This window comes from Chanodichthys erythropterus, chromosome 10, assembly GCF_024489055.1.
Source record: "Chanodichthys erythropterus isolate Z2021 chromosome 10, ASM2448905v1, whole genome shotgun sequence".
NCBI classification, from domain to species: Eukaryota; Metazoa; Chordata; class Actinopteri; order Cypriniformes; family Xenocyprididae; genus Chanodichthys; species Chanodichthys erythropterus.
Window position 1 is genome coordinate 58955316 of NC_090230.1, and position 12706 is coordinate 58968021.

The window sequence follows — 12706 nt, forward strand, 5'->3', positions numbered from 1 at the left end:
TCGGAAGTGTCGCGTGTGTTTTTTATTCGGGAAAGAGAAACTGAAGATTAAGTTTGAAAATGTTACCGAACAAAGCGCTGACAGAAGGACGATTTAAACTGCGCCAATATCGTCGGATTTATTAGCTTTGAAGTCTTTGATAGATCGATTCTTTATTTGGCTGTGTAGGACAGTTCTGAGATTTGTCTGTATTGTAACGCTGCAAATGAAATTGGCAGGTTTAAACTATCTCTGATTGATGGAGAATTAAGTCTCTACAGGCGTTGTTCGTGTTTATTTTCACAACACTGCTGCTGTACCTTTAGTATATTTCTGTTCGAGCCCGATTTTTGCTCATAACCGAATGATCGGATAGCTCAGTTAATTATAAAGGAAAGGAGCTCGTCCAGAATGACTCTGGCAGTGTTTTTTGGCTGTGCTTTCATAGCGTTTGGTCCAGCTTTCGCCCTGTTTGTTTTTACTATCGCCAAAGATCCATTAAGAGTCATCATTCTGATCGCAGGGTAAGTTAAGTCATGTGATCACATTTCACTCACAACATCTACAGTCATATACATAATGCATTGAACATAAGCGTGTTTTATACACACACAGAGAATATAGCACCAACCCTGGCAGCTCCACAAGACTTTTTTGTTTGTTTTGTAAGAGACAGGCTCAGTTTTGGATAACACATTATTTTATTGGATAACACATTATTTTTCATTATATAATGTTTAACAAATCAGCAGTTTATGAACATTTAAATATTAGAATAAGTCTGATTTCCATGATTTTAATGAAGTCTAAAGTCACATCTGAATGTTTATTTGGAGTCCATGGGAGGAGGCAGAAGTGGAGAATACAGGCAGATGGTACATGTGTTTGTTTCAGGGCGTTTTTTTGGCTGCTGTCTCTGTTGCTGTCCTCTCTGGTGTGGTTCATCGCTGTGAAGGCTAGCAATGGGTCACAGGATCCCACCCTGCCGAGGGCCCTGCTGATTTTTGGAGTCTTCTTTTCGGTCTTGCTCCAGGAAGTGTTTCGTTTTGCCTACTACAGACTGCTCCGGTAAGACTCATAAATGATAAGAAATCCTCAGTGCCAAACATGACGACTCCACACCTCAAACATACGAGCTAGTTTTTTTTAGAAAGGCTCAGATTCTAGAACTTTTTAAGGCTAAGGATTATAACTAACAGATATCCACATTTACTTCCCCACTTGTTTAATCACAGTACATTAAGAAAACTGTTGCTTTACAAGTTTTCTGAGATGTTATGTTTAAATACACAAATGAGGCAGTGTCTAATTAAATATGTACTCATTTGTGTTCATATTTGTATTTCTAGAACAGAAATGTGAACATTGGATAAAGTCAGGTTCAAAATTCTTGCTTCACTTTGTTGACATATTAGATACAATGCTGTCAACAGCCAGAAAAAACATACATTTTTGATACATAGTTTTTAGGAATAAAATGTATAAAGTATAAAATCAGGCAAATTATATAGCTGCTGAAGTGGAGTTTTCTGAGTAACTGCAGGAGAAAAAAATCATGAGGAAAAGGGCCTTTAAAGTTAAATAGATAAAGGCCCAGTTTCGCAGACAGGGTTTAGCCTAAGCCAGGATTAAACCTTAGTTCAATTATGACATTTAAATTGCTTTTATAAACGTTCACTAGAAAAAAACATTACTGGTGTGCATATTGAGACAAAACAATGCCACTGACATATTTTATGGTATATCAGTATATGTTGCTTTTAGTTAAAACAGCTCAAACATGCATTTTAGTCTAGGACTAGCTTAAGCCTTGTCTGTGAAACCGGGGGAAAGTGTAATATGAACACTTAAATGTCTATTTTGAATGTTTTCTTTCCACTAGTCATGTTATGGAAGCAAAATAGCCTCAAAATTCAGCAGTACATGGAAAAACTGCCTGCATTGTCTTACAAAAGTATAAATTACAGAATAAATGTCATGATTTTGGAATTTGTTCTGAAATAAGGAATAATAATAATAGCTTCTTTCAGATGATGCTGTAGAGCAGGGCTGCCCAATCCTGTTCCTAGAGATCTTCCTTCCCACAAAGTTCAGCTTCATCCCTGATCAAACACATCTGAAGCAGCTAATTAAGATGTTCAGGATCACCTGATAATTAGGTGTGTTTGATCAGGTAGGTAGATCTCCAGATCCAGGATCGGACACTCCTGCTCTAGAAGGTCCCTGTGTTACTTGTCCGTTGTTGTGTTTTTCTTTGTTGGTGATTGCAAAGTCAAATGGATTCCCTGCTGTCAGCTGTTGTAAGGGAACCTGTTTCCTTGAAACGGTGATAAATTTTTAACTCTCGCATTGATTCATCAGGAAGGCCAACGAGGGTCTGGCAGCCATTAGTGATGACGACGGTTTGGCCATTTCAGTCCGGCAGATGGCTTATGGTAAACTGTGTTCCTGTCACACTATGTGCTGCTCAGCATGATGTTGTTTTTGATGTTGCCTGTTTAAGATCACTAGATGGCACCTTTAGCAGGTTTTATCAGGTTGTTGGTGTGTTTTGTGTGCAGTGGCTGGACTGGGCTTTGGCATCATGAGTGGTGCGTTCTCCATGATCAACATCCTGTCTGACTCTCTGGGTCCTGGGACGGTCGGCATCTATGGAGACTCACAGTATTACTTCATTACAGCAGGTGAGCTCCTGCAAAGCATTGTGGGCCATCCAGATATGCAGAGTAATTAACAGCTTCAAAATTTAGGTGTGGCGTTTTTATGTCAGCAATAACAAACACAAAACCAGTCCTGCTGTTGGGAAAGCTGTATATTCTATTCTAAAAATCGCTGGGAGCAAATGATTTACCCTTGATGCCACATGGGTCACTCACAGAAAATATCTGAAACATTTTGTTTTGTCCTGTGATATTTCTAGTCCTCTGGATGTATTCTGACAGCCTTGAAATGGGTTTAAACAAAGTCAGTCTAGAATCAGTTTTATTAAAAATGAATATCAAACATCTTATATAGGTTTTTAGTTGTTAATTGTAATCTGGATTTGGCAATGAAATACAGAAGCACAGCTTCCTTTTTTGTGACACAGAGTAAAGGTTGCTAGGTACTACTTTTACAAGAAACACATGTATATTACATTATCAAGAGCACACACATATATTAATATATTAATTTTCTTGATTGTTTCAGTTCATTGTAATTAAAATGTAATGTTTATTGAAACGGAGCATTTTAATGAAACCATGAAACCATCTCAAATGTCAAATACCAGAACAACCTCAGACTGATATTTGTAACTGGTTTAAAATTTCACCATCATGTATAGAAACATCCTTCCTTAAAACTTAAATTTTAATTAATTTCTGCCAAGGCAGCATTTCTCATTTTCATGCACTTTAAGTTGATCTATTGAAATAACTGCTATTATTTGGGGTGTATTGGGAAATTGTGTCAAAAGCTTGTGAAGTGCTGCTTTAAGGCTTGTGTGTTTGATGTGTAGCGCTGATGACTCTGGCGCTGACGCTGCTGCACACGTTTTGGGGCGTGGTGTTCTTCGAGGGCTGTGAGAAGAGCCGCTGGTGGGTCATCGCTGCTGTCGTATGTCTCCACTTGTTAGTCGCTGGCCTGGTGAGCTTTACATGGACACACACATTTCGTCCTGAACATGTTAACCTGTCAGTGATGTGAGGTCATAGCCCTTCAATGCCAGGTCACCATGATTTTGCCAAGTAATACATATTTTGTTGATCCTGGAACAACATTCCTGTCTGAAAATTTAGTCTTAAGTCTATTCCTACCCCTAAACCTAATCCTACCCATAACTTCTCCCTAAAATCAGAGGGGAAAGATAGGTGAATAACATTAATGTAGAAGCACCTTATCCTGGTTGCAAGCCTAAACTTAACATATAAACGTTAAACTTGTCCCTCAAATCTGATTGGTTGATTGGAATGTTGTTCCAGGATCAACAGAGATGTTGATCCAGGAACATGTGGTACTTGGTGAAATCACGTTCACCTTCAATGCCAAGTCACAAGTTCAAGTTCCTTATTCTTTTACTAATAGTTTCTATATAATGCATTGTAAGTTAATTTTTATAAGTCCACTCAGTTTAGTTGATCCAGACACTTGATTTCATGTATTCAGTTTTCTTGTGCAATATGTCATACTTGTAGTTAAGAAAGTATTAGATTTTATTAAAATCATATGGTTTATCTTTATTCGCTTTAATAAATGCTCGCACTGAACCAAAAGTGCAACAGCGTTCACTAGAGACCACTTTTGTGGTCTGTTGCGACATTCTGAGAAATATTTCTATAGACATTGATTTGCTTTCTTCACATCTCTTATTGGTCTCATTTAAAAAGTGTTTAAATCTAAGCCCAGTCACTTTATTTGCAATTGAACTGCAACACAACTAAGGCACTAGATGGCCACTCGTTAACCATCACACTATTTTTAAATGATGGCGAAAGACAAGAACATCTCCAATCTATTCATCACTGCACATATGCTACTGGTCAAAGTTTCGGGTTGTTGTTTTTTTTTTTTTAAGAATGTTTCAGCAAGTATGCATTAATTGATCAAAAGTCAATGTAACATTTACATTGTTACAAAAAAAATCTATTTTAAATAAATGCTGTTCTTTTGAACTTTCAGTTTATCAGAGAATCCTAAAAAATGTATCACAGTTTCCAGAAAAATATGAAGCAGCACAACTGTTTTCTACATTGATAATCATGTTCCCTGAGCTACGGAAGAGGATTAGGGCCAAGCAATAATAAAAAAATGAAACCATCTCGAGATTAAAGTTGTTAAATTTTGAGAAAAAAGTCGAGATAAAATGTTGAGAATAAACTCGTTAAATTACGAGAACAAATTTGTTAAATTATGAGAAAAATGTTGTTAAATTTCGAGAAAAAAGTCAAGATAAAATGTTGAGAATAAAGTCATTAAATTATAAGAATAAAGTCATTAAATTACAAGAAAAAAATCGTTAAATTATGAGAACAAATTCGTAATTTAATGAATTTGTTCTTGTAATTTAACGACTTTTTTCTCATAATTTAATGACTTTATTCTCAACATTTTATCTCAACTTTTTTCTCGAAATTTAACTACTTTAATCTCGAGATTGTTTTATTTTTTTTGTTATTGCTTGGCCGTACTGAGCAGCAAATCATAATATTTGAATAATTTCTGAAGGATCATGTGACGGTGAAGACTGGAGCAATGATGCCGAAAATTCAGATTTGATCACAGGAATTAATTACATTTTAACGCGATTCACATAGAAAAATGCTATTTTAAAGTGTAATAATATTTCACAGTGATATTACATTTTTTTGTCTTTTTGGTTAAAAAAAAAAAAAAAAAAAGACTTGGTGAGCATAAGAGACATCTTTCAGAAACATTAAACAATTACTCCAAGCATAAGCTTGGCATATAAATTGTCATTGGAGAGGCCCAGCTTTATGCTTGATGAACAACTGTAGCTTGTGAAGCTATAAAGTTACGGCAGACATTTGACATGCACTCCATGCTAATTCATGGTAACGCTGTTTCAGAAAGGCTTGCTCAGATGATTGAATAGCAGCTCAGATGTCTAATGTTTCATCTGGAAGTGGCAGCAGAGGTTCACGTTACCTGAAACCGTCATGATGTCACAGGACCGGGACTGTGCTTTGTGTTCATACGCACAGCTTGGATTATCCTTGTGCCTCGCTAAATAAACTTTCCCCAGAAAGTGTTATTGCTCATAGATTGCTTTATTTTATTGCTTGGCAAACTTTGGTCCCATTTATGACTTTGATATTAACATATGATAAATGTCTAATCAAGTCACCTTTATTTTTATAGCTCTCTATTACAATACAGATTGTTTCAAAGCAGCTTTACAGCGATTAACAGGAAAATGATTGATTAATGCAAACAGAGTTTAATTCCACTGTAAAGCAGCTCTAAAAAGACAACAGTGTTATTATTCAGCTGAAGTCCATTCAGTGTTGATTCAGTTCTGTTCAGTAACTGTGTAAAGAGATCATTAAATATGAAATGAGTTCAATTCAGCTGGAGCTTTGGAGAAAACGGTGATATCATCATCCAGCTCAGTTCAGTTCATCCAATTGTGACAGTGTCAAGAATCCAAACTCTGTCTGTGACAGAAATGGAGTAGTGTCTACTACTAGTCTCCAACGTTCTCTCGTTCTTTGTTTCAGTCGCTGTTGAACCCGCTGTATGAAGGCAGTCTGCCTCCTGTGTACGTCATTACGCTGCTGATGGCCGTCTGGGCCTTCTTCTCATCTGGAGGATCACTAAACAACCTTAATGCACTCTGCACACGTAAGACATTACCTTCATACACTCTACATCATGCTCCTTGTGTGCATCGCTTGATTTGACCGATGCTTCAGAGTTTATGGTGTCTAGGAAGTAATTCATTCTGAAGTGTGACCTCTATATCAGTGTTTCTCAACCCTGACTCTGAGAACCTGAGGCCTGTTACATGAAGCTGGTTTCAGTTCCTACACGGCTAATTTTGAGATTAGGTTGAGCCAGGGGCGTAGTTTGTGGGGGGGATGGGGGGGGAGGTCACCCCCCCAATATTCAAATGCTTCAGTTACAACCCCCCCAATATTTCAACATGAAAATCACAGCAGATCAAATGAAAAATATGTAGAATTCATTTATTTTGTAACAATAATTTTGTTTGTATTCACATATGAGTTTGTCATAATAAATTAGACAAAAATATTCTCCCCCTCCATTGAACCGATTGGTAACGCCCAACCAACGCGCGTCGCTCTTTCACCAAAACAACGCGAGTGGAGCTGTACTGTTTGAATGAGAGAGCGCAGGTAGCACCAAAAATGAAGAGAACCGCTGCCCAGCCAACTATATTAAACCGCTGGTCAGTTAAAAAGAATAAAGCATGTACTGAGAAGGAGGTATGAGAATGTTGTGTAATACACTCATATTTCAGCTAGCTAATCCATTACAATGTAGCCATAACTATCAGTGTAACTGTAACCAGTTACCAAAACAGCCGTCTGTTTTGTTTGTTCATTTTTCAATAGTGTCTGTAATGATCAATGACAAAAATATTCACATCGGTGTTTGTTTTCTTCCTAAATTAATCTGACTTTTGAACGAATTGGCTGAATGAACGATTTAAGTGACTCACTCACTCAATAAAAAAGCGAATCGCTGCCGCCTACTGGCGGTTTCAATATTTAACATAATTTCTTTCTTTTTAGAATCACCGTTATGTTAGAATTTGATGAATGATTATACATACATTTTATAAAGTTCTGATAGATAGATAGATAGATAGATAGATAGATAGATAGATAGATAGATAGATAGATAGATAGATAGATAGATAGATAGATAGATAGATAGATAGATTATCCAATAACACTACACATAAAACAGATTATTATTTTTTAATATAAAAAACAAAACAAAAAAACAAACAGGCAGCACACGTTCAACCCCCCCAATGTTGAAACCAAATCTACGCCCTTGGGTTGAGCATACTCTGGTTTTTCGGGTTCAAGAAGCTGGATTGGTTTTTAATCACCATAGTAACTTATGCTACATTGCTAACCTGCTCCAGAGCAGATTTTATTCTGGGTTTGAGATCCCAAACCAAAACTGGACCAATCGGCTGTGAGTAAAGTAATTACTGTATGTATATTTGACAATTAATATTAAACTGCATTTAAATCAACACATATATACATATAAATACAAGCTTCAAAACATAAACCTTTTAAACTGATTAAGCTTACGTTTTCTTCTGAGCTCTTTGAACCTATATAAATTATTATATTTTCATTCAGATGCCTTCTCTGCAGCAGTGGTGTTTATTCTTGCATAATAAATGCGTTTTAAGTCGATGTCAAATCGATTTAATCTAGATTTTTCACATCTAACATAAGTTTATGTACATATAACATAAACATATACACCAACTTTTGTTAGATGTGATTAATTGGGACACACACAATTTTTATATTGAGTGTTGTTAGCCCACTGATGCTTATCTAAACCAGGTTGGATTTATATGGTTTAGTCAACTTTAAACCTACTCTTAAACCCATACCCCCAGTTTCACAGACGAGGCTTAAGCTAGTTCTTAACTAAAATGCATGTTTGAGTTGTTTTAACTGAAAGTAACTTGTACAGACATATCTTAAAATATGTCAGTGTCATTGTTTTGTCTCAAGATGGTCACTAGTAATGTTTTTTTCTAGTGAATGTTTATAATAGCTACTTATATGACCTAATTGAACTAAGGCCTAATCCTGGCTTAGGTTAAGCCCTGTCTGTGAAGCCAGGCCATAGTTTGTTCAACTAACTTCATGCAACAGGCCTTAGGTTTGGGAGACACTGCTCTATATGACCCAGGAAGCTATTGAAAGTCACATGCTTCCAGATATTCATAATCGCTCTCATTGTAGTAGACAGTGTCTGAGCTGATCTCGAATACATTTCCACCAAGTTTAAATAACAACTTTGCCTGCAGATTTCCACAGTTGTTGACTTGACGGTAAATGTATTTGTACTCTGCTACAATATTTAAGCACATTTGTCAAGTATATATAGTATAACTTTTACTCCACTACATCTCAAAGTATAATGACTTGCATTACAGAAAAGATGTTTCTCGTTATTTAGACATGAAGAAAAGCTTTAACTTCCTTTATTATATTCGTTTCATCTGGAGCAAGATTCTCAAAACAATGTTCTTAAGTTATTATTCTAAATCCATAAGAAAGTTTCTTTGTGTGCTTCTGAAGTGCCTGACGGAACCCTTTAAGATTGTATATGGAACCTTTTCTTCTATGAGTGCATTTGTTAACATTATTAAGTGCTTTAGCTTGCATGATCTAACAATATATTTTGAAAATAATTTTTTAATCTGTTAATGTTAGCAAAATTGTTCATTGTGTTAGTTCATAGTGCATAAATGTACTAATGTAAACAAATACAATGTTTGAATTTGAAAATGTATTAGTAAATGTTGAAATGAACATTGACTAATATTAATAAATGCTGTAGAAGTATTGATAATTGTTAGTTCATGTTAAATAATGTTAACAAATAAAACCTTATTGTAGTGTCGTCAAAAAATTGATTTAGGAATATAAAATATTCATAATTTTATTCTTAAATGGTTAGTTCACCCAAAAATGAAGATTCTGTTGTTTATTACTCACCCTCATGTCGTTCCAAACCCATAAGACCTATGTTCATCTTCGGAACACAAATTAAGATATTGTTGATGAAATCCACGAGTTTTTTTATCCTGAACAGAAAGCAACGAAATTACTACATTCATGATCCAGAAAAGTAGTAAAAACATCATTACAATAGTCAACGTGACTACAGTGGTTCAACCTTAATGTTATGAAGTGATGAGAATACAAAAACAAATTTGTCTCTCTTTTCTGGACCTTGAATGTGGTAATTTCATTGCTTTCTATTGAGGATAAAATAGAACTCTTGGATTTCATCAACAATACAGTATCTTAATTTGTGTTCCGAAGATGAACAAAGGTCTTATGGGTTTGGGACGACATGAGGGTGAGTAAATAATCGCAAAAAAAAATCCTTTTTGGGTGTACTAACCCATTAAGGTAGAAAAAAGCAAGTGAAAAGAATTGTTCTTAAGAATGTTTGGTGAGTCTGACCCCTGTCCTTCACCCAAAGACTAAAAGAAGTAGCAGCAAATACTGTCACACTGTACTGTACAGAACAATCACAAGCCTTTGATGCGTTCCCGTTTGTCTAATGGTGTCGGCATTGGCTCTTTCTGCAGGCAGGAAAGCTGAAGGGGAATCTTCATAAGATGGTTTTTGTCAGACAGTACCCAGTGAGATCCAGGATGAGAGAACGGCTGAATCTGCTGCTCGACTGAATGGCAGCGGTTTGTGAAAGAGCATATCTACCAGCTCCAAACCCTGAGGGGATCCAGACATGTCCCCTCCAGCATCAGTAATCTCAGACGGGCCACGAGACTCTCACGCAAACACTGTAAATAGCTTGATCTGAATGCAAATCAATAAGACAGATCTTTAATATTATTTTGTTTTAAAAGCAACATTCTCTGGCTCTTCATGTGAATGTTTGTGGTTTTGAGTTTTCTTCCTTGATGTCCTTTACATTTTGAAAGAAGCCTTATTGTAGAGCCACTGTTAGGGGGAGAAAGTGATCTCTTCACCCTCTTTCACTCATGTAATCATTATTATTATTATTATTATTATTATTATTCAAGAGCATTTCCATTTACTGGCATTGAAGGCTTTTCATATTTGTACTGTACATTCTGGAACATATTTCTTTGTTGTGACCAATGAATGCACAATGAGAACATTTAACTTTTACGCTGTTCTCAAACTGAACAAATATCTCAGTGTGTAATTATGCAGTTTTTGGACAGATTGATGCCTGGTCATCAGTTTTAAAAAGTCATTCTTTCCATCAGTGTTGAACTCATTTGGGTAACATTTTATTTTACAGTGTCCATGTTACCCGTTACATGTACTTACTATAGTAATAACAGTAAACTATGCATAATGACATGCAGTTTACCCAATATAGTAAGTACATGTTGTTAATTAATATTACTTGGTACCTACAGTATCAAAGACACATTAAAATATAGTGTAACCATTTTTCATCAATGTACAATTAAAGTAATTAGGTAACACTTTATTTTGGTGTCCTTGTTGCACATGTTACATGTACTTACTATAGTAATAACAGTAAATTATGCATAATTACATGTAAGTACATGTTAATTAATATCACTCAATAACTACAGTGATATGGACACATTAAAACAAAATGTAACCATCATTTGTTTGTAGCCTAGTATATATTTCTGACAATTGAATGCAAACTTTACATGCGTGGACAGGAAGCAATATCTGGATATTCCAGAGTCTTTTCTGTTCATTAATAAGCGCTTCAGAAGTGGTGCTGGACCGTGTTGTCATCATGTGGAGGACAGTTGAAGTTATCTGAGACTTAGATGTAGATTTCACACTTGTCATCTCAGTGACTTGACACTAACACAGCTTTAATTCCTAACCCAGCACACTAACATCACAGCTTTTACTTACACATCAGCGGTTTTCCAGCCTTAAAGCACATTCAGTACACTCATTGTGGCGCGTCTCACACACACACACACACACACAGGAAGCTGCAGCATTCAGTTCGTTTCTCTAGATGCTGCAGCTCCTTCTTTCCAGTATGCGTTTGAACTTGTTGCTTCTCAAACACGATCGGCATACGTTGCCTTCAGTAACCACCAACATTCGCTGTGCTTCTGTATGTAAATGTATTGCTTTGTGTACTCATCCTCTGTGTCTGTATGCAAGCGGTTTCTGGTCTATATTTGGCATCCTGTGGTAAGAACTGTGCAGATGGAGCTCTCTTCATGGTCTGTTCTGTATATTGGACACAATAACTTGGTGCTTTCCTGAATTTCAATTATAAAAGGACTTCTTGTAATTATGTAACATTTTAATGCTGCTTTATAAAGTTTCTAAGAATATGATGTGCCAAACAGGGAATGTGATTGCTGTTCAAATTGATTTGGGAAAAAAGAAAAGATTAAAAAGACCCTGTTAATCATTTCATGGAGTCAAAGTTATTTGGGGGAAAGTGAAATATTTACTCCAGCAAATATGGTACACATTTATGTGAATCGTCAATCTAACCTGAATGCATAAGGTGATGTTTGGACTCCAGTGTCTCTATATGGGTAAGACTTCGGTTCAGTTCATTAACACTGGTGAATGCCTACATTATCATGAACTAACAATGAATGTACACAGCATTAATCTAGTTCAGTGTTCATTTTTAAATATTTTACTAATTCATGTTAATCCCTGAAATGTTAAAAATGTCTGGAGTAAGAAATTTGACATCACCCTTTACTTAGATATTATTAAAATTGGGTTAAAGATTTTGTAAGCATATTGCATAGATGTGCTTGGAGTCCATTGTTTAATTTGTGATAACATAATAAAACATGCTAAATTATGGCGACATCATTTTTGGCCATGCTGTCATAAAACAAATTATGAAAAACAAATGCAAAACGACAAAATATTAAGTGATTTATTATGTTATGTTGTAGTCAATGTATGTTTTTTTTCAATAGTAAAAAAATATTTAAAGCTAAATATTTTCTCTCTATATATATAATTATTATTTTCCTCATATTTTGAATTTGTAGGGTCATTGAGAGCAAATATCCCCTCCCAACAACACTTTATTGTATCCACTACTGTATTTATTGTAAAAAAAATGACATTAACCAAGATTAATAAATGCTGTAAAAGCACTGCTGTTTGCATTAACTTAACTTGAAGAGTTACTGATATTTGCAGCTTTGACACGTTAGGCTCTCAGACCTCTGCCCTTCTGTCAATATATAAATGACCCTGTGACCTCCCCTATGCATTAGATTGCATAATTCATATATAGTCAGTCTTCAACAGAGTTGTGTTGAAATTCACACAAAGCCTTTACATGACCTGCCATAACCTCTTATATATAATCTTCAAAAACATGCACAATTTAACTCATGGACTTTAAATGAGAAACAATAAGATTTCAAAGTTGAGTCATCTTAAGCTGGACTGGTGCTCACAGGAATCCTCATGTGAGTGTTTAGCATTCTGGACCATGTTTGAAACACCTGCAG

At 35.6% G+C, this 12706-nt stretch overlaps 1 protein-coding gene across 1 annotated transcript; it reads left to right on the top strand.

The window, feature by feature from the left end:
• Positions 1-12335, top strand: zgc:114200 (Gamma-secretase subunit Aph-1b-like). The gene is made up of 7 exons (XM_067398398.1): positions 1-503; positions 874-1047; positions 2341-2414; positions 2541-2663; positions 3479-3606; positions 6198-6321; positions 9806-12335. The coding sequence occupies exons 1-7, from the start codon at positions 391-393 to the stop codon at positions 9832-9834; spliced, it is 765 nt and encodes a 254-aa protein (XP_067254499.1). The 5' UTR covers positions 1-390; the 3' UTR covers positions 9835-12335.
• The last annotated feature ends 371 nt before the right edge of the window (positions 12336-12706 follow it).